Below are 23,878 nucleotides of genomic sequence, written 5' to 3' on the forward strand. Positions count from 1 at the left end.
AGGGTGGACTGTCAAAGTCAAATAATTGGTTATGATCGTTGTGCAATTATTATCTGACAATCTAATCGTCTATGGTCTGACGATGCGTTTCCATGACCCTCTTTGTGTCACACAATACGATGCGCTAAACTGCGTATTCACAACAAACACATACACTGATACACATAACGCACACACATATAAATGTATATATACTTGTATACACGGACGCTCATGCATATGCACATACTTACACATGGACGCTCATTTGTATATAGCTGCTATTTCAACTCACAGACGCACATATGCGGACGCATATGTGCAAGATGGTTCCCACACATTATAGTTAATAACCAGTGTTATTAAAGGTATTTTTAGCTAATAATTATGATGTAATATGTACTTAAATGAGATCTAAGGTTTAGAATATAGTGGACATGTCATGTTTGGGTTTGGTATCATACTAAATCCCTGTTTATTTGCAGAATTCCATTCGTATCGTCAAATGAGTCGCATCTTGCGTCCGCTAGTTATGGGTGATAGGGAGTTATTGCATAGAATGTTATCAGTATGCAGTGTTGTAGCTAGTATTAACCAGTTGTTCGGCGGGAAACTACACAATGTGACCGTTTGAGGATTGAGCCATGCCCCTGATGACACCGTATGAATCAACCAATGACCAGATTATCCAGAAGCAAGAACCAATAGAGACCTGTAAACTAGTTCCTTTGTTAACGTAGAACTCTGTAAGGTATATAAGCTGTGACCCGACTCCAGTGTACATACATCCTATTTGATTACCGCAGGCTTCTGGATTGATGACTGTATACTGGGACCAGTGTGCATGTGTGTGTATCGGCTTGTACATTATTATTGCTTTTTACTCTAGTTGTTAAATATTTCACTGTGTTACTTTTTCTTTACATAAATAACTTTTTGTGCTTTGGAACCACACGATTGGACTGGAAAGCAATTCTTTCTTAAGCGACTTGCAGCGCTAAATAGCGACTAGCGACTATTAGGAATCAATAGTAGGAACGGGACGTGAAGGCTGCTTCCCAATTTTCATGGCACCCGACACAAATTAGATACCTCGGAGTAATGTTGCATAGAGATCTTTCCCAGACTTTTCATTCTAATTTTCCCCATTACTAGCCAGACTTCGAGCAAATCTTCTTACCTGGCGTAATAAGATTTAATGGATGGGGAGTTTAGTCGTTATCAAAATGAACGTACTCCCTAGGGTGCTATATCTCCTGCAAACCATCCCTATTGCGATACCCCACTCTTGGTTCACTGCACTCCATCGTATAGTCAGAGACTTTATTTGGACAGGTCGTAGACCTCATTTTAAGCACGAAATTTTGTATAGAAATAAGCTCAGGGGTGGCCACCAATTGCCCCATTTTCCCTCATATTACCATGCAGTTTTACTTACAAGAATCATGGCATGGGGCAGGTCCCTGGATAGGAAACAGTGGGTTGATATTGAGGCTGCATCTCTACCTACTCCTAGTATGGAGCTGCCCTGACTCTCAGCTTTTCCATCCTTATCTCATCCCCTTTTAGGTCCTACTGTTTCTTGCTGGTGTCACTTGCGTTCACAACCACTTCTTTCTTCCACCCCCTCCCCTCTCACCCCTTTATTTGGAAATCCTAGTTTCCCTCCAGGAATACCAAGTAAGACATTCCAGGTTTGGCGGGCGTCTGGGATTTCTAAGGTAAACCAATTAGTGGATGCATCAAGCATGTTTAGCTTCCCTTTGATTCAAGCTAATTGGGACTTACCAAATAAAGAGATTTGGAGATATCTTCAGATCAAGCACTTTTTACAGAGCCTAGGCCCCCTCACGGGTTATCATCGGGGAACTACTCCTTTTGAAAACATGTGTACCTCTCAATCATACCCCTCCCATCTTTTGTCCTCTATCTACAAGATCTTGGTGGACCATACCTTTTCCACTAGGCCTAAATTCACTCGTGACTGGGAGATGGATCTACAAGGTCTGGTGGAAGGCGACTGGCCAGAGATATTTAGAAATACATTTTCTAGCTCCTCAAATATGCTGGTGATGGAAACACATTATGAAGTCCTCTCCCGCTGGTACCGTTGCCCTAGCCTACTTGCTAAAATGTACCCAGGAGTCCCGAACACGTGCTGGAGGTGCAACAAGGGGGTGGGAACACCTTTGCATATTTGGTGGGATTGTCTCCTGCTCCTGCCCTTCTGGAACAGGGTAATAGAAACAGTATGGTATGGAGGTTTTTTCTCTCTTTTTTCTTCGTTCCCCCCTTTTTTCTCTTTTCCGTGTGCTATTTTTTATTTAATATTTTGGTTTTGTGTATTTCCAATAATACCAAATGATTGTGATGATCTGTTTGTGGTTCAGTGTATATGCTATCTGTTTTACTGAGGTTATACACTGTCCTGACTGTATATTGTCTTGGTATTCAATAAAAATAATTAGCAAAAAAAATAAATAATAATACTGTAGGAACAAAAACAGGTCCACATTATGTGATTTTATCAGGTTTTATAATTTAAAAAAAAACAAATACAGATCCAAAACTAAAACCTGTGAGGGCAGTTTTGCCAAAACCAAAACATGAAGTTAATACATAACCAAAACCAAAACATAGGGTCTGCGCACAGCTCTACTTATAATGACTAATACTCTGGGATAGACAATTCAAAAATTATTTAGTAATTATAGCACTCGTACCCAGCTTGAAGAGGTAATTTTCCAAGGTTAATGATAAATATTAATGGAAATATCTAATTGGTCACATTTTTGTTAAATGTCCCCAAAGACCCTGGCGGCAAGCTTACTTTAATAAGCATTAGTTTAACATATTAAAAACATATTTTTAAAACCAGGTTTTGGTAATTATTTTATTGTTTTATGTTATGATACATAGAAATGGTACACATAAATCACATAAAATATTTGTATTGGAAAATACAGAAGTTTTTTGGGAGACTGAGATTAATCATAATGATTTTGTAAATGATAACGTAATTTTTAGCAAATTGACAGTTCACTGTATTTCCACTAGCAGATAAAATGAGTAAGTATGAAACAGTTATCAGAAAGTGTGTGTTTACAGGTCTTTTTTTACATTTTAACTGATTCAACAATCAAGTCATATCAGCATCATAGTGAATTTAGTAGGCTATAGGAACACAATTTAGACACAAATTAAAAATGTACACAAAGCCATGTTTTAAAATGAAGGTCTTGCATTTAAAGCAGACCAACAAATGTGTCAAACATTTTTGCTAAAACACCCTGATTTTAAAAACAGTAGTAAAGAAATCGCTGAAAAATTTTTTTTACAGTATATATTAAAAATGCTTTTTTCATTTCAACCTCAGAGTAATCAATAGAAATTTCAGCTGAAATTGGAGGCTTTTAGAATTGCAACACTGTGCGTATGCTGTGAATATAAAATAAAAAAAATATCAGTTATAGACATTCAAAGAGAAGCAGTAGAATATGATAGAATAGAGGATGTTGTGTATTGGGTTATTTTAACTTGACAATTAGCTGAGTTTTATATTATACAGAAAAATTTGCTTGTAAAACAAGTTCCAATTAATTATACAGATGATAAATATAACTATAAGGCCTCATGTACTCTGATGTTATGTGTCTACTAACATTTTGAAATGGATATCTTGATCCAAGGTTCAAATGTACAGTACACTGTTAGTTATGACAGCTGCTGCACTTTCACAAGCAGGTGGATAGGGACAGTGTGGCTGACTTGCATGCTTAATCAGCCCCTATAGTTTTCAGTGTAGGCATACCTACTAGTATACATCTGTCTTGTGCATTGTGCTCGTGTTACATTGTAACATTGCAGCATGGTCTTGTCAACGCTTCTTGTTCCATTCAATGTACTGTATTTAACTTGAATGGCTTTCACTGATCTCACATACACAAGTAAAAATGCTGCTTAAGAGAAGACAACTGTCATCTTCATATTACATCATTAAATACAGTATTACTACATCTTGCTATGATATATAACAGTATTAACATTTTTAAATAGTTTCTAAATAAAATTTATGACAATATTATAACATTTCAGAACATAACATAATTAATTCTAGCCAAAGTTATTTGTATTTGATATAGTGAGTTAATGTTTCTTTACATTTCCACTTAAAATACTTGTCACTATACAGCGCACACGGGCCCCCTCAGGCTTTAATACACCCCTAGTCTAGAGTCTAAATGCTGGGTTAAATTAGATGTGGTAATTTACTGTGCCGGAAAAAGGGTGGTAGCCTCAGGCTTTAACACAGTGGTTCCCAAACTTTTTTGAATCACGGCGCCCTAGAGTAACAGCAATGTTTTCACGGCACGCCTAAGCCAAAAGTTTATTATTGAGAAATTCAGAAAAAAATTAGTAAAGTGAAGTAAATTGTGATTACCTGTCATCCTTATGTTCAGTTATGTGGTGGTAGACAGCTTTGCTCTTCTGTTTGTCCACATAATTACATTAAATTGACCATTAATAATTTGATTTGGTGCTGGACCACCATTCTGAGGCACCCCAATGTGCCACGGCGCACAGTTTGGGAACCACTGGGCTATTCAATCACAGCCCTTTTTCCTTGCATGATAAATGATCTGCTAATGTTCATTAGTAATATTATATAGGATATGTTATTGGTGCTGTGGGTTAACATGTTTGTGGCATCCGCAATCAGGGGATTTAACTCGGATTTCTGTTCGAGCCTCCTTAGGCTCGAACAGAATTTATTATTATTATCGCTTATTTATATGGTGCCACAAGTGTTCCGCAGCGCCTTACAAAGTACATAAACAAATAGGTTGATTTACATTCACTTACAGTACAGTACAATACAATACAGGACATGGATAATATACATTGCTACATTTGCGACCATAACACCCAGATAAGCAACAATGCAAAGCAACCTAGTGTTAGGTTCCCTGGTAGAGAGTAAGAAGTAGATGAAGCAGGGCCGGCTCTAGGGGTGTTTGACCAGGGCAGTCGCACAGGGGTGCCACCCGTAGAGTGCGCACCATCCCAATTTCGGTGGGACAGTACTGTCCCGCTGTTCCAAGTGGAAGTGGCCTGTGCAGCGGTGCCGGACCCCCAGAGAGTGAATGGATGATGGGAGAGGGCTGGGGGAAGCCCAACCAGTGACGGAGTGCTGGGCTTTACCCCTAGCCTGATGTTACTTGGAGGCGTGCCATGCGGGCACGCCTCCAAATAATGTTACACAGGGGCGTGGCCTATGGTTATTAGGCTACGCCCCCAAATTTGGCCTCGCGCTCTCAAGAGCCGGCACAGGGTGCTCAGAACCCTGGAGCCGGCCCTGAGATAAAGGTAGAGTAAGAAGCACAAGAGGGTAGAGGGCCCTGCTCATAGGAGCTTACATTCTAAAGGGGAGGGACAGACAAACGGGTGACACAGATGGGGTGGGCAGGGAGGAAGGAGTATGTAGCAGCAAGTTAAGATGAGAGCTGAGAAATCCATCTTAACTGCAGCCTGCAGGGTTGATCGCGGGCTATAACTGAATAGGGCAAGGGGATTAATTACCCATAGTAATTAACTGTGGCTTAATGAATCTCGCCCTAAGATTTGACAATGTCCTTTCTTCACGTGACCACACCCCACCCAGTAGATGTCCCAAATCCAAATGTTGAAATGTTGGGAATTGTGATAAAACTACAAGAAATTCTGGCCCTGATTCAGAGCCGGACGCTCTGACAGAGCGCTCGCTCTGAATCAGGGCCGTCCCTCCTCCTTTTTGGAGCGGCCTCCTGGCCGCTCGCAAAGCTGTGGGTGACCACCCACAGCTATAGCAAGCAGCCAAAATGGGGCTTGCGATGAGACCCTTGCGGGTGATGCCAGTGGGGCCGGCCCCAGATGGTAGGCATTCCCATGGGAACGCCTCTGTCTGGACAGCCACGCCCACCAAAGGGGGCGTGCTGTCAATCACCATCGACAGCATGCCACCTTTGGTGCAAGACCCATAATGACGGCTTAGCCGTCGTTATTTGGGTCTCGCACATGCGCACGATGGAGCCGCCTCCGTCGTGCGCATGCGCACTTGGGCAACATCGACACGCTTGCGAGCGCTCGCGAGCGGGTCTGAATTAGGCCCTCTGTCCATGAGAGTTGGACTTACCTTCAGTACTAAACGAGGCCTATAATATATATCAGCTTACATGTAAAATACTGCAATGGGCTAATTTTAGACTATTTTATATACATATATTTATAGCAAAAAACATACCTTTTCCCTTGGCGCAGAAGTTCAAAACCTTTATTTATTTCATTAAAAGGCAATTTGTGAGACAGCAATCTATCCACCTCAAACTTGCCTGCCATCAGATCTGAAACTAGTTTAGGAACACAGTCTTTGCTCTTAAAACCTAGAAATAAAATACATTAAATGTAATCTGTGAAGATTGAGTGAAAGGCCAGCTATTAATGATGACAGAATGCAAAAAAATGCAGGTCAAAGACTCTATAGCTTAATCAATATCTTGGGAAACTCATTTGACCATCAGATTCAATATAAAGGACAGGAGTAGTGTATTAAAAATGCTCTATTTTAACTTGAATAAGTAATATTAACACTAACATAAAAGCTTTAAATGATAGAGCACTTAGGGCCTGATTCAGACCCACTCGCGAGCGGCTGTCCGCTCGCAAGTGGGTCGATGTTATGGACTGAGCATGCGCACGACGGAGGGAGCTCCGTCGTGCGCATGCGCCAGACGCGACGAGCGAAGGAAAGTCCTTCGCTCGTTGTGTCCGATCAAAGGGGGCGTGCTGTCAATGTTGATTGACAGCACGCCCCCTTTGGTGGGCGTGCCAGGGGCGTGCCTCCCTGACGGGGGCGTTCCCACGGGAACGCCTCCCGTCAAAAGCCGGCCCACTGACATCACTAGTGATGTCAGTGGGAGTGATTTTGGCTCTGATAGAGCCAAAATCACTCCGGAGCTTGCGGTTGAAAACCTCAACTGCAGGCTCCGGCTCGCAAATTCGATGGTCGCGATGGTCTCGACCATCGCGACCATCACAATGCACGCTCGTATAGCCTGTGGGTGGTGACCCACAGCTATACGAGCGTCCAGGAGGACGCTCCATGAAAATGGAGCCCGGCCCTCATTCAGAGCGTGCGCTCTGCTCAGAGCGTACGGCTCTGAATGAGGGCCTTAGTGAGTTAGTGAGTGTAGGTATGCTGTGCTAAAGTGTTTGAGGATATTGCCTTCCAATGTTCTGTAGTGGTCCTGCTCACAAGATCTGGCAGTAGGAGTATGGAACCAGTATGACCCAAAAGACTATGGGCCTGATTCAGACCCACTCGCGAGCGGCTGTCCGCTCGCAAGTGGGTCGATGTTCTGGACTGAGCATGCGCACGACGGAGGGAGCTCCGTCGTGTGCATGCGCCAGACACGACGAGCGAAGGAAAGTCCTTAGCTCGTTGTGTCTGATCAAAGGGGGCGTGCTGTCGATGTTGATTGACAGCACGCCCCCTTTGGTAGGCGTGCCTCCCTGACGGGGGCATTCCCACAGGAATGCCTCCCGTCAGAAGCCGGCCCACTGACATCACTAGTGATGACAGTGGGAGTGATTTTGGCTCTGATAGAGCCAAAATCACTCCGGAGCTTGCGGTTGAAAACCTCAACCGCAGGCTCCGGCTCGCAGTTTCGATGGTCGCGATGGTCAAGACCATCGCGGCCATCAAACTGCACGCTCGTATAGCCTGTGGGTGGTGACCCACAGCTATACGAGCGTCCAGGAGGACGCTCCATTTTCATGGAGGCCGGCCCTCATTCAGAGCGTGCGCTCTGCTCAGAGCGTACGGCTCTGAATGAGGGCCTATATCGTCTCTGTGATGGTTCCATGTTACTTGACACCAGCCTGCTCAGGTGGGAAGAAGAGGCAGCACTGCACCTGCAGCACTGACCTGCTCTGGTCTACATTAGCAGAGGTGTCTCAAGAGAACGTGGAGGAGGAGAGTTAACTCGATCTCTGAAGAAATTTGGTTAAAGAAATCTGGAACTTTGGTGGATATTATTTACCCCTGGATGGTACTTTCACAATAATTTGCTCGATTTTTCTTTCCTAGAAGGAGCACATATTCCTTTTTGTATTTTGATTGATTATTATATAGTATTGGTGATACTATCTGGATTTTTTTTGCTGCTCCTGGTATTTTGCGCAATAGGGACTACATTATCTTGTTCTAACCCTGTTTACTTGTTTATTAAAGAAGGTAAAACATAACTTTGTTCCCTATGTGACTTCTTCTACCACCAAGCCCCTGTGTAATTCTATGTCTGTGAGTGTCTGAGTAGACGTGCATGTATGTGTGAGGTGCACATGGCTAATTACAGAGTAAGTAGAAGGCACGTGCTGTTTTATGGTAAGTGTCTGATCATATTTGCTGTGAAAAAATTTCTTGTTAATTGCAAAAAAATTGCATCATTTGTCATTTGCAATTATAATTCACTATTACATACCTCCAAATATAGCTCCTTTTAAAGTACGTCCTGTGAGAAACAGCATTGGATCAAATGAGATTGTTGATTGTGAAGGAGCCACTCCAACAATAACTGTTGTTCCACCACTGAAGTGACTAGATTGAAGCGCAGAAACCTGCATAAATACACAGAGAAAAAGTTTGGTTGTTTCTACTTTGATTATTTAGGGTTCTGGTTTGAAATATAAAGTCTGTTTGAAATATAAAAGTTAAGAAAGCAAAATAAACTTTGTCTCTCTCCCCTAGGTTTATTCTACCTACATGAAAAGGGTGCAAGAGAGTGTTGAAAAGAAGTATATGTGTCATTTGCTTCTTAGAATTATCTACCCAATACACCACAAGACAGTTTGCTGTATACTGCATATGTAACACTGTTTTGAGACATACTACATACAAGTGTGTAACCAAAATTTCCCTATTGCATTTCATTACATTGTACAGCAGCTATGCATTAACTTAAATTACCCTATCAGTATTAGGCAATCTGATCAATCATGAAAATTAGTATATTAATATAGGGTAAAAAATGAGCTTTGAAGAGCTAAACTATACATACCCATGTCAAAGTAATGAAATAAGCTGTTTACTAATTAAAAATGTAGAATTATTATTATTATTCTTTATTTATATGGAGCCACAAGTGGATTGTAGTGTCTTACATAGTACAAAAATAGAAGTAATACATAAAAACAAGAAAAAAATGCAAAAGACTTACAGTACAGTATGACACATTGCATAGGAAATGGATATATGCTATATAAACATTGCAGCACATGCAGTCATGATACCCACAAGAGCAGCGTCAGCTGAACCCAAAGGTTTGGTGCCATTGTTGGCAATAGGGAGGAGATTATGGTTTACATGATGAAGAGAAAAGCACATAGATAGAGAGTCCTATTCTTGAGAACTTACAATTTAATGGGAAAGGGCAGACACAGTGGGAGAGACAGTAAGTGAGGAGTTTAGAGAGGTGCCTTTTGATGAAAGCTAGAAGGCTTTAATAGAAAAGTGGGTTTTGAGAGCCATTTGCAGCTTTGGGTAGAGATTCTGATGGGGAGAGAGAGATATAGTTCCAGAGGTGGGAAGCAGCATGGGTCAAATCTTTGAGGCAGGATTGGGAGGAGGTAATCAGTTGGGAGGAGCTGGACTGCATAATCTATTTACTTGAGCTATATAAGTGAATGAGGGAAATTGTCATAAAAGGATTTTGGGAGACAAATTTTAGATGTAAATGCTCCAAGCCGAAAAAAAAATATAGGATTTTTCTAAAGAGACTGACTACAGACACAACACACCTCACCACTTTATATTGGAAGTGGAGGCAAGGACCAATCACAAGCTGCATTCTTTTAATTGTTGTTTGTGATTGGTCCTTTCACTCTCACCCATCGGTTTTCATCCTGGGAGGTAAGAAGAACAGAAGAGCTGCCCAAGTCTGTTAAAACAATAGTTCTAATATATTCATTCACTGAACATATGATTCGTAATGAATAAGTTAGTGGGATTCATTTTGTATCCTTTTCCAGACTCTGTCAGGGCATGTGGGATCCAAATTCTATATGAATGAAAGTGTCTACTTGCTATAGCATATTGGGCCTGATTCAGAGCCGCTCGTAAGGGGGCGCTCGTTCGCTCTGAGCGATGTTCGCACAACTGCGCATGCATATGGTTCACAATGCGCATGCGCAAACCAGTCATTGCGGTCGGAAATCGTGCACTCGTAAAACAATGAGGGGCTGCTAATTTGATTGACAGAATGTACCGTTTCTGGGTGGTAACAGGGGAAGGTGCTTGAAAACGGGGGAGTGGAGATCCGAACGCAGGCGTGCCTAACGGTCAAAAGGGCGTTTAATGGGAGTGCATAATTAGTAAAGGAGCGTCATCGACCACGTCACTTGGTTGTCTTTTAGCCTGAACTGCTCGCAGTGATAGCGGGAAGTAAATCCTACCACAAGCACTGCGAGCAGTTCAGATGCCTATCAATGTTCCCGATTAATCTAATAAATAACGGAGATGATGTGTGATGCGAACGGCAAAGAGGTGTCTTTACAAAATAGCGAGCGCATTTTTCGGACATTCGCTCAGACATAGAGGCGTCAACACACCGCAAAGAGCGAGCGCTCAATTTAAATATCCGGCCCCTTTTTAAGAACGAGCGTCCGCAAATAGCGTCCGGTTCTGAATCAGGCCCATGATCCACCCACAAGCCTATACAAAATGCAAGCCATCTGTTCTATGCCTGTCTGCATGGCTCTTTGAATAGGCAGAAACCATTGCTTTATCATTTCCTGGTCTTCCCCAGTCACATAGCAAACTCAATTGAAACAATGTGGTTGTGTAAACCAGGATGAACACATACAAAACACAGACAAGTGGGTACAATATGATTTATGCTATGAAAGTGATATTGATCAATGTGGGAATAGATATGGGAATACTAGCATATGATATGGCACTGATATATGGGAATAATAAAGAATTGAGGTATACAGATGGGTCCACATACATCTAGCCTCCTGGCGCGTTAAACAGCCCTTCTAGTCTCGCCATGCCATGGCGTGACTCGGTAGTGGCGAGCATCTTTTTACCTTAAAATGCATCTTATTCGCACAACGATGGGAATAGGGTATACATTCAGGAAGCCGGCGGACGCTGCCGGGATTTGAACCATGCGGCCGGCGGTAAATCATATCGAATGCTGGAATAGATTGCACAAGCAGCTACTGATTACAATGATATGCGGCATGTCTATGTTCTGTGTGCGACTACATATGCATTCAAAATGCTATGTTACAGAATCAGCGGCAGTAACACTGTAACTTAGTGTTTAGTATACAGATACACCCGCAGTCACACACATGCCGCATATCATTGTAATCAGCAGAAGCTAACTGTTATCTATACGCATCGCTGTGCAAATAAGACACATTTGAAGGTAAAAAAAGTGCTACCGAGTCACACTGAGCTACCATGTTATGTGTGGCGTGACTTGTAGCGCACGGAGGATAGGTGTATGTGGGCACATCCGTATGTGCACAAACTAAGATGACACATACAGTATATAGGAATGGTGAGAATGGGACATTTGGGGAAGAATCCTATGAAGCCTAAATATATATTGTCATGCCTTCAGCATAGGGTTTGTTATGTTGCACTAATTCACATTAGCAGCCCCACCTAGTGGTCAGGACAGCGGCAGTTTAAATCTGATCCATTTTGACTTTCTTAGCATTCCATAGCAGTCTAGCAATGCATCCTGGGCTAAAGGAGCTGTAAGCAGCCATTTCCTTTTTTCACATGATCCCAGTCATCATTACATATGCTCAACCTGGTACAGCATCTGATGGTGAGTTCTAAGCTTCAACTGTGCCATAGATCTGCTTAGCCAGTTATGTTATTCATGTTAGCTGTACTATGTGACACTGTAGCCTATAATTTGCATACTGTATGTTTCATGTTGTTTGCATATCCCATGTTATGTATATGTTTGCCTTGCATTCCCATGTACATATAGTAATTGCTTTTAATTGTTTACAGTTTTACCACACTACTTGTCATCACATCACTTGCCATCACTTATCATTACTTATCATCACTCATCTCATCACATTACTTATCATTTCCACGCAAGTTCCTCTATCGAATAATAAACTCAGTTCTTCAGATCACATCTGACTGGATTATTGGAAGGCAGAGTATTGGTTATGCTGGCTGCTCCAAATTTGTCAGACACTTAGTGCGGGGCAGTACAGTAAAACATCAGATGCTCCCAGCATGTGATGCATATATCTGACTTCGTCAGCAACATTTTCTGTCAGCAAGTGGGACATACTGACTTACAGATCTGTTGCACTGCCAGCCAGAGCTATCTGCATATGACAGTACAAGAGTTTCTATACAGTCTAACTATGGCAGCTCAGCAATAGGAGTACCGCCATTGACTACACAGGAATTTCATACTGTCAGTACAGCCACCTGCATATGACAGCACAAAAGTTCCTATACAGTCTAACTGTGGCAGCTCAGCAATAGGAGTACCACCATTGACTACACAGGAATTTCACACTGTCAGTACAGCCACCTGCATATGGCACGACAACAGCTCAGTTATCTGCACATTACAATACAGCAGCCTCTACACAGTCAAGCATTTCCATTCCATCATCATGTCACAGAAAACAACATCTTCATACAAAACAAGGTCACAAGTCTCTAGTTCCTCCAAATCTTTATCCGTCAGCAATGCAGCCATAATGGCATGTGCAAAAGCGGAAGCTGCAAAAGTGCGGGCCACCTTTGCTGAACAAGAGATGCAATTGAAAATAGAAAAATCACGTTTAGAAGCAGAGAAAGGAATAGAGAGATCACGTCTGGAAGCGGAAAGAGATATGGAGAGGTCACGTCTGGATGCAGAAAGAACTTGTCTGGATGCAGAAAGAGATACAGAAAGAACACGTCTGGATGCAGAAAGAGATATGGAGAGGTCACGTCTGGATGCTGAAAGAGTTATGGAGAAACAAGGCCTAGAAGCAATTAGTGAGAAGCTCACTGCAGAGAAGGAGGCAGCAGCTGCTGTCACTGAAGCAGCATTCTTAGAGTCTGTAGAACTTAATATAAGGAAGATCAATGTGCTTGACGCAGAGCTTGGATCACAGAATTCATTGTAACGCACATCAGAATATGTAAATCAAGCATCCAAAATGGACAGCAAACCTCAAACAGTACAAAGCATGCATTCAGATTTTGTCAGTGAAACAAGCCAAACACACTATGCAGTGCTCCCACTAGGCAACAAACTTGCAAACAAGAGCATTCTAGACACAGGGAACCCATGAGGGACAACCTTCCCCCTCACCAGGTGTCTGAATCTGTAAACTACAACAAATGCACAACTACCCGCACACAAAAGTGGTATGATACAAGCCAACAGGAACCATACAATCCTAACAGGTATGACCACGCACCATTTACTCACCATGTTAATGCACAAACAGCATCTCCAATCAAGACACATTAGACTTTGCCAAGTTTCTTGCTCGCCGTAAGCTGGTCACAAATGGACTCTCAAAGTTCAATGATCGCCCTGAGAGCTTCAGAGCCTGGCAATCCTCTTTCCAAAATGTAATCAGAGGGTTAGGCCTTTCACATAGCGAAGAGATAGACCTTTTAATTAAATGGCTTGGGAATGAATCCACTGAACATGCTAGAAGGTTAAGAGTGCTCAATATTAACCACCCTGAAAATGGCCTTAATATGACCTGGGATAGACTTAATGAGTGCTATAGCTCACCGAAGATGATAGAGAGTGCACTATTCAAAAGAATTGATGACTTCCCTAGGTTACCTAACAAAAGCTATCAGAGACTGAGAGAATTAAGTGACTTACTAATGGAGCTTCAAGTAGCCAAGTGTGAGGGAGACTTCCCAGGACTTGCCTTCCTTGACACAGCCAGAAAAATGGGGTCCCTTGATGCTGGGCTGCAGGCTTGAGTGCTTTGATCAAACCATGACAAAATCCCCTTGTTTTATTTGCTGCACACACATAAATTTACAGTATATTATTGTTAGCGCCGATAGAAAAAGTTTTTCTGTTTTGTATACATATATGGCATTAATATTGCCATGCTGCTGGTACCATGTATGATATGGGTAAAACCGAGCGCGGGCATATTTCTTTTCTGTTTTGTTTCAAAATTTTGCCTTGTGCTATCATGGCAGCTTTCAATTAAGGCTATAAAAGGCCTAGTTGGGTGTGGCTAACAGCCAGCCCTGTATAGATGTGTCCCTCTGTATCTAGGAGGTGAGTACATTTAACTGCAATGTAATGATGTGCTAGGCATATATGCTAGTGTTAGGGACCTGCAGAAAAATGGGGTCCCTTGATGCTGGGCTGCAGGCTTGAGTGCTTTGATCAAATCATGACAAAATCCCCTTGTTTTATTTGCTGCACACACATAAATTTGCAGTATATTATTGTTAGCGCCGATAGCAAAAGTTTTTCTGACTTCCCAGGACTTGCCTTCCTTGACACAGCCAGAGGCATTAACCCTATAGTGCAAAAGCTACCTTACAATCTGCAGGAGCAATGGCTCATCCATGTTTCCAAATATAAGCAGCGGCACAACGTGCCATTTCCACCATTCTCTGTTTTTGTGCACCAACAAACTAAGGGGGTCATTCAGACCCGCTCGCGAGCGGCAGGATGCTCGCAAGCGGGTCGATGTTCCCCACTGCGCATGCGCACGACGGAGGGAGCTCCGTCGTGCGCATGCGCGAGACCCGGCGAGCGACGGGCTCATCATCGCTCAGGGTCTCGCACCAAAGGGGGCGAGCTGTCGATATTGATTGACAGCACGCCTCCTTTGGCGGACGTGCTGGGGGCGTGCCTGCCAGACGGAGGCGTTCCCATGGGAACGCCTACCGTCTCAAGCCGGCCCCACTGACATCAGTAGTGATGTCAGTGGGAGTGATTTTGGCTCTGATAAAGCCAAAATCACTCCAGGGCTTGCGGCAGCGAGACACTACCACAGGGTCTCCATCACAAGCCCGATGGTCAAGACCATCGCGACCATCATCATGGACGCTCGCTATAGTTGTGGGTGGTAACCCACAGCTATGCGAGCGTCCATGAGGACGCTCCAAAAAAAGGTAGGAGGGCCCTGATTCAGAGTGAGCGCTCTGGTCAGAGCATTCAGCTCTGAATCAGGCCCTAAGACCAGGAATGATCCTAGTTTTGCCTTTACACTGACTAGCTCAACCCCTATTCTTCCTAACCCCTGCAAAATGTCAGTCACAGTTCACAAGACTAATGTGCATTATACAGAATCTTCCCACAGGTCTACCTATTCTACTCGTCAAGAGAACAAAGATAAAGATCCTGCCAAGCAGGGTCCCCTGCATAACAAACCGCATCCTCTCCTGAAATGCAGAGCCGTCAGAGAAAAGTCCCTGGAGAACCACAAAACATTCCTAAGAGAAAATGGCATCTGCTACAAGTGCTGCTCTTCTACAACCCACCTTGCCATGGATTGTAAGGTTAGTGTTAACTGCATAGAATGTCACAGCACAGAACACAACACAGCTCTACACCCTGGACCTTCCCCATTGACTTTACAACACAGTTATGGTGACACAGAGCATGGCGGGGAGCTCAGTGTGGAGCAAAGAGACACTACTGCAGTCATACTTCACAATGTACTGAAGTCTGCAAAGACACTATTAGTGGCAAATCTTGCTCCAAAATCTGTTTAGTCAGAGTCTACCCCAATGGTCAACCAGAGAAAGCCGTTAAACTTTATGCAATCCTAGATGATCAAAGTAACAAGTCTCTAGCCAGATCAACCTTCTTTGAGATCTTTAACATCAAAGGACCCAGCACTCCATACTCCTTAAGGACTTGTGCAGGGAGTTTTGAGACAATGCGGAGAAGAGCAATCGGCTATCAAGTCGAGTCCTTAGACGGAAAGACACGCCTTCCCTTATCCACTATCACTGAATGCAATGAGATCCCTGATAATAGGTCTGAAATCCCTACACCAGACGCAGCTATCCATCATGCACATTTGAAACGTATAGCACATCTGATACCAGAACTGGACCCACTAGCACAGATAATTCTAATCACTGGGAGAGATATCTTACAAGTCCACAAAGTCAGAAGTCAGATTAAGTCCACACAATGCTCCTTATACTCAAAGATTAGACCTAGGATGGGTCATAATAGGAGACGTATGTCTTGGAAATGTGCATAAACCAGTTACTGCCAACAGCATGCTTACCTGTACTTTAGAAAACGGACGCCCTTCTGTATTTCAAACATGTCACAATCACTTCCTCAAAGGAACTACAACACTGCACTGTCATAGACTCCTAGTAACAGCTACCAAAAGATTTGGGGTGCACAGTCTTCCAAAGAACAAAAAGGGATGACCAAGTCGCAATGTCCATAGAGGACAATCTATTCCTGGAAATAATGAAAAAGGGACTAGTCAAAGATGATGCCAACAGCTGGGTTGCACCTCTACTCTTTAAAACATACAGACGGCGCCTACCTAACAACAGAGAACAAGTACTTAAACGCTTCTCTTCACTAAAACGTAGCTTTCACAGGAAACCAGAAATTAAAGATCACTTCTTCTCTTTCATGGACAAAATATTTGAGAATGATCATGCTGAGAGATCCCATTCTTAAAGACACAGATGAATGCTGGTACTTACCAATGTTTGGAGTATACCACCCAAAGAAACCAGGTCAGATCAGAGTCGTGTTTGATTCCAGTGCCAAGTTCGAAGGCATCTCCTTAAATGATGTTCTCCAGACAGGACCAGACCTTAACAACAAACTCCTTGGAGTACTCATACGTTTCCGCAAGGACTCTATTGCCTTCACAGCTGACATTCAACAAATGTTTCATTGCTTCCTCGTGAGGGAAAGTGACAGGAATTTCCTAAGATTCCTTTGGTTCAGAGACAACAACCCCTCTAAAGATATTGCAGAGTACCGCATGAGGGTACACATCTTTGGTAACAGCCCTTCCCCTGCAGTTGCCATCTACGGACTCAGACGTTCAGCTCAAGAGGGCGAGCTAGAGTATGGTTCTGATGTTAGACAACTTGTGGAAAAAGATTTCTATGTAGATTACTGTTTAAAATCTATGCCAACGGATGAGACAGCAATCAGCCTCCTCAAGAGAGCTCAGGAAATGCTTGCCTGCTCTAATCTCAGGCTTCACAAATTAGCTTCCAACAGCAAAGGAGTGATGGAAGCCTTCCCTTTTCAAGATCATACCAGTGATTTAAGGGATTTAGATTTAGTAAACGATTCTCCACCAGCTCAACATAGCCTTGGACTCTTATGGGACTTAAAATCCGATTCCTGTACCTTCCAAGTGAACAGTGAGGAAAGACCCTACACCCGCAGAGGTGCCTTGTCTGTTATAAACAGCTTGTATGACCCTTAGGATTTGCTGCTCCTGTCACTATCCAAGGTAAAGCCTTGCTCAGAGACCTAACCTGCGAGTCATCTGACTGGGATGCGCCACTGTCTCCTCAGAAAAGAGATTTGTGGGAGGAGTGGAAAAGTTCTCTGTCCACCTTAACCAACCTTTATATTACACATTCATATGCTCCTGTGCCTTCTACAGAAGTACAAAACCAGAGACTGTGTATTTTCTGATGCTTCAATCCAAGCAATTGCCGCTGTTGCATATCTTACAATTGTGGATATTAGAGGCCAGTGTCATATTGGGTTTGTCATGGGCAAAGCGAAGTTAGCACCACTTCAAGAGCATACCATACCCAGGCTAGAACTTTGTGCTGCAGTGCTAGCTGTAGAATTAGCTGAGCTCATTTCATCTGAGTTGCCAATTGAACTCTCAGGAGCAGAATTCTACACAGACAGTAAATTAGTGTTAGGATACATCTGCAATGAGACAAGGCGATTCCATGTTTACGTCAGCAACTGCGTGCTACGGATCAGGAGGTCCACCAATCCAAAACAATGGCAATGTATCTACTGCCCACAATCCTGCAGATCATGCTACACAAGCTGTCTCAGCCAGTCTTCTTAAAGACACTTCATGGTTCAGAGGACCGGAGTTCTTGTATGAAACAGATGGTAACAATACTGTAGGTGACACATTTGAGCTAGCAGACGCAGATACAGATGTGGAAATCCGTCCACAAGTGACAACGATCCATACCATGATCTCAAATTGTCAACTTGAGCCACACAGATTCCAAAGATTCTCAACTTGGAAATCACTTCTTAGAGCAATTACCTGCCTAACTCATATAGCCCGTTCATTTAAATGTGCCACATCTCTAAGAGCGACTGAATGTAAAGGTTGGCATCACTGTCAAAATATTTACACAGCAGAAGAAACACAACAATCTAAGAACCTCATCCGTGTTGTGCAGCACCAAACCTATGCAAGAGAGATCGACTGCATTAGCAATAAAAATCCTATTCCCAGAGACAGCGTCTTAAAAAGGCTAGACCCATTTCTCAATGAAAACAATTTATTGAGAGTAGGAGGTCGTCTTCAAGAAGCAAATTTAACATCAAATGAGAAAAATCCGTTAATGCCTGGAAGTCACCACGTTACTTCTTTAATTGTGCAGCACTGTCATAATGAAGTTAGACACCAGGGACGACTGTTTACTGAAGGAGCTCTACGATCAGCTGGGTTCTGGATTATTGGAGCGAAAAGGTGTGTAAGTAACACAATTTTCAAATGTATTACCTGTCGCAGACTTAGTGGTACTTCTCAAACTCAGAAGATGGCTAATCTTCCAGCAGACAGACTTAGTACAGACCCTCCTTTCTCAACGTATTTCGCTCCTGGACTATCGTCACACGACATACAAAAGGAGCAAGTGCAAACAGCAAGTGCTGGGCAGTTGTATTCACTTGTATGAGCATCAGAGCTGTTCACATTGAGGTTATAGAATCGATGGACACTTCAAGCTTCATCAATGCCCTTAGACGCTTCATTGCAATCCATGACCCTGTAAAACACATCCGCTCTGACAGAGGTACTAACTTTGTTGGAGTAACCAAAAAGCTACAAATTCACTCAAACATCGACACTAAAGGTGTGGAGAGATACCTCAGTGAACAAAGTTATACATGGACTTTCAACCCGCCTCATTCTTCTCATATGGGAGGTACATGGGAAAGGATGATTGGCATAATACGCAGAATCCTTGATTCCATATTCCTACCAGTAGGTACTGCAAGACTTACTCACGAGAGTTTAACAACTTTCATGGCTGAAGTCTCAGTTATCGTCAATGCTAGACCTTTGACTTCAATTTCTAATGACCCAGAAGATCCGCTTCTACTTATTCCTGCTACTCTTCTTACTCAGTAGAGCGGAACTATCGATGCTCCTTCTGGAGTGTTCACCAACAAAGACTTATTCAAACAACAATGGAGGCAAGTTCAAAGCCTAGCAAACACCTTTTGGGACATGTGGAAAAGACAATATATCTCTACCCTGCAGCCACGGACCAAGTGGCAAGTTGCCAAACCCAACCTAAAACCTGATGACATTGTGCTTGTCAGAGATTGTCAGTCACAACGTAACCAGTGGCCTTTGAGTATTGTCACCAAGACGTTCCCGAGCAAGGACAGAAAAGTTCGTAAGGTCGAGGTCAAGATCTGTCAGCAAGGAGAGACTAAGTTGTTTCTCAGACCAGTGTCTGAACTGTTTTTACTGTTACCTACTTAGAGTTTAAATTTGTGGTGTCATGCCTTCAGCGTAGGGTTTGTTATGTTGCACTAATTCACATTAGCAGCCCCACCTAGTGGTCAGGACAGCAGCAGTTTAAATCTGATCCATTTTGACCTTCTTAGCATTCCATAGCAGTCTAGCAATGCATTCTGGGCTAAAGGAGCTGTAAGCAGCCATTTCCTTTTTTCCTTTTTCACATGGTCCCAGACAGTCATCATTACATATGCTCAACCTGGTACAGCATCCAATGGTGAGTTCTAAGCTTCAACTGTGCCATAGATCTGCTTAGCCAGTTATGTTATTCATGTTAGCTGTACTATGTGACACTGTAGCCTATAATTTGCATACTGTATGTTTCATGTTGTCTGCATATCCCATGTTATGTGTATGTTTGCCTTGCATTCCCATGTACATATAGAAATTGCATTTCATTGTTTGTTTACAGTTTTACCACATTACTTGTCATCACATCACTTGTCATCACTTATCATCATCAAATCACTTATCATTACTTATCATCACTCATCTCATCACATTACGCAAGTTCCTCTATCGAATAATAAACTCAGTTCTTCAGATCACATCTGACTGGATTATTGGAAGATAGAGTATTGGTTATGCTGGCTGCTCCAAATTTGTCAGACACTTAGGGCCTGATTCAGAGCCGGACGCTCTGACCAGAGTGCTCGCTCTGAATCAGTGCCCTCCTACCTTAAAATGGAGCGGCCTCCTGGCCGCTCGCATAGCTGTGGGTGACCACCCACAGCATATGCGAGCGGCCAAAAAGATGCTTGCGACGAGACCCTTGTGGTAGGGTCTCATTGCCGCAAGCCCTGGAGTGATTTTGGCTCTATCAGAGCCAAAATCACTCCCACTGACATCACTAGTGATGTCAGTGGGGCTGGACTCAGATGGCAGGCGTTCCCATGGGAACGCCTCCGTCTGGCAACCACGCCCCCAGCACGCCCACTAAAGGGGGCGTGCTGTCAGTCACCATCGACAGCACGCCCCCTTTAGTGCGAGACCCATAACGACGGCTTGGCCGTCGTTATTCGTGTCTCGCGCATGCGCACGACGGAGCTCCCTCCATCGTGCGCATGTGCATTGGGGGAACATCGACCCGCTTGTCTGAATGACCCCCTTAGAGCAGGGCTGTACAGTAAAACATCAGATGCTCCCAGCGTGTGATGCATATATCTGACTTCGTCAGCAACATTTTCTGTCAGCAAGTGGGACATACTGACTTACAGATCTGTTACACTGCCAGCCAGAGATATCTGCATATGACAGTACAAGAGTTTCTATACAGTCTAACTGTGGCAGCTCAGCAATACCACCATTGACTACACAGGAATTTCACACTGTCAGTACAGCCACCTGCATATGGCAAGACAACAGTCCCAGCACAGTCAAACAGCCTAACAACAGTCCCAAGACCCTGACTACTCAGAGACCTGCTACAGTGTCAGCTCAGTTATCTGCACATTACAATACAGGAGCCTCTACACAGTCAAGCATTTCCATTCCATCATCATGCCACAGAAAACGACATCTTCATACAACACAAGGTCCCAAGTCTCTAGTTCCTCCAAATCTTTATCCGTCAGCAATGCAGCCATAATGCCATGTGCAAAAGCGGAAGCTGCAAAAGTGCGGGTCACCTTTGCTGAACAAGAGATGCAATTGAAAATAGTAAAATCACGTTTAGAAACAGAGAAAGGAATAGAGAGATCACGTCTGGAAGCGGAAAGAGATATGGAGAGGTCACGTCTGGATGCAGAAAGAACTTGTCTGGATGCAGAAAGAGATGCAGAAAGAACACGTCTGGATGCAGAAAGAGATATGGAGAGGTCACGTCTGAATGTAGAAAGAGATATGGAGAGGTCACATCTGGATGCAGAAAGAATTATGGAGAAACAAGGCCTAGAAGCAATTAGTGAGAAGCTCACTGCAGAGAAGGAGGCAGCAGCTGCTGTCACTGAAGCAGCATTCTTAGAGTCTGTAGAACTTCTTAATATAAGGAAGATCAATGTGCTTGACGCAGAGCTTGGATCACAGAATTAATTTGCAACGCACATCAGATTATGTAAATCAAGCATCCAAAATGGACAGCAAACCTCAAACAGTACAAAGCATGCATTCAGATTTTGTCAGTGAAACAAGCCAAACACACTATGCAGCGCCCCCACTAGTTAACAGTGAACTGCAAACTTGCAAACAAGAGAATTCTAGACACAGGGACCCCATGAGGGCCAACCTTCCCCCACACCAGGTGTCTGAATCTGCAAACTACAACGAAGGCACAACTACCTGCACACAAAAGTGGTATGATACAAGCCAACAGGAACCATACAATCCTAACAGTACATACAGTATATAAAAAGCTATACAAATCAGAGCAATGGGTAACCTGGAAGCCCACATCAGTGAGTGATTCATTTGTATTGTATCATCAATTTTGAATTATTTCATATCATATACATTGCATGCTGTGTGTAAGTTACTTTGTCATTGAGAATATATATTGGCAGACAGATAGATGGATGGAGAAATTATATCGGTTTGTTTGGCAAGAGAAAAAGCAGTGTAGTTAGATGAAAGAATGTATCTATGGTGAGGGAACCAAAGGCGGAGGGCAGAAGATACAGGTAAGATTTGTCCAACTAGATCTATAGTCTACTAGCACGTTATTGTCATGGAATAAGAATACAAGGTGAGGAATGACAGCAAAAGTATAGATTCTGTGCAAAAAAAGACATGAGTATAAACTACTGGGAGAATGCTTTATTCTATAATCCAAAGTAATAAAGTGCATTTATCAGCACATCATGGTAGCTGATTTCTGCCTGCACCTCCACAGGCTACAAGCAGAAATAAGCTAAAGGGAGGTAGCGTGCTTTCACAGCTAATTGAATCCAGCTCCTAATGTCAGATAGTGGTGAGTGTTCTTAAATGACCCAGAATTTGCAAATAATTTTTTTTTTTACAGTAACAGGAAGAGACCGGACTTCACCCCGGCTATCACTGCTTTATAGAAGTTTACTTTCCCTTATTTTGCATGTAAAGTAAACACAGATGGTAACACATTATTTCCATATAGGAAACATAGAAACAGAATTTGACGTGAGATAAGAACCACTTGGCCCATCTAGTCTGCCCCTTTTTATGTATCAGATTCACATGATTTTCTCTTTCAATTACTATTTGTGAGAATGCCAAACTCCAAATTGTATCTAGTGCATAATTATTGAACATTGATGAAGCATCAAAACAAATGAAGACATTGTTTAGTTGTAAGTGTATATTATTTATAGGTGCAAAAATCAAAGTGGAAGCCTCACAAAATATATTGAAGGAAATTAGTACTGTATGTAACAGTAATCCTTTATTATAAAAATAATCACAAATATTCTGTATATTAAATGCACCACATAGCTTTGCTAAATTAAGTACAAAATTAAGGTTATTACTCATTTTTTAAATACTGAAAATATAACAATACTGCATATTTTACTATAGTGTCCATTTTAGTGTGCACCTCATCCGTTCATAAAGTACCAAAGATAATATTTCAAAGACATTTATAACCTGGATTTAAAAAAATACCTTATCCTTCATTCATAGTTTTTCCTTATCCTAGCAGATGGCTTTCAGCATTTATTTTATACTATATTACTCAACATAATGTAACAAATTCTCACCAGGTGAATATGTTTTTTGGCCAACAAAAAAAACAGATTTTACCATTCTTTATTCATGGCTGTGCTCTTAGGCAAAATAGTGAGTGATCCCACTCCCTTGGCTGAGAAGCAACCCCACACATAAATGGTCTCAGGATGCTTTATTGTTGGCATGACACAGGATGAAGACTTTTGGAGGATGGCCTGGTGTCAAGAAGGGCAGCAAAGAAGCCACTTCTCTCTAGGAAAAACATCAGGGAGAGACTGATATTCTTCAAAAGGTACAGGGATTGGACTGCTGAGGACTGGGATAAAGTTATTTTCTCTGATGAATCCCCTTTTAGATTGTTTGGGGCATCTGGAAAAATGCTTGTTCAGAGAAGGAAAGGTGAGCGCTACCATCAGTCCTGTGTCACGCCAACAGTAAAGCATCCTGAGACCAT

The 23,878-nt window shown here is 42.7% G+C and overlaps 1 protein-coding gene across 1 annotated transcript in view; it reads right to left on the reverse strand.

Moving 5' to 3' along the window:
- Positions 1 to 3,392: 3,392 nt before the first annotated feature.
- LOC148481553 (alcohol dehydrogenase 1-like) overlaps positions 3,393 to 23,878 on the reverse strand; it is a 97,917-nt gene continuing 77,431 nt past the window's right edge. The window contains exons 7-9 of the mRNA XM_088453258.1: positions 8,499 to 8,634; positions 6,260 to 6,398; positions 3,393 to 3,417 (exon numbers count right to left, since the gene is read on the reverse strand). Of these exons, the coding sequence (XP_088309384.1) occupies positions 3,393 to 3,417; positions 6,260 to 6,398; positions 8,499 to 8,634 (300 nt within the window). The remainder of the gene's footprint in view (positions 3,418 to 6,259; positions 6,399 to 8,498; positions 8,635 to 23,878) is intronic.

This window comes from Taudactylus pleione, unplaced genomic scaffold, assembly GCF_031769625.1.
Source record: "Taudactylus pleione unplaced genomic scaffold, aTauple2 ptg000573l, whole genome shotgun sequence".
Taxonomy (NCBI): Eukaryota; Metazoa; Chordata; class Amphibia; order Anura; family Myobatrachidae; genus Taudactylus; species Taudactylus pleione.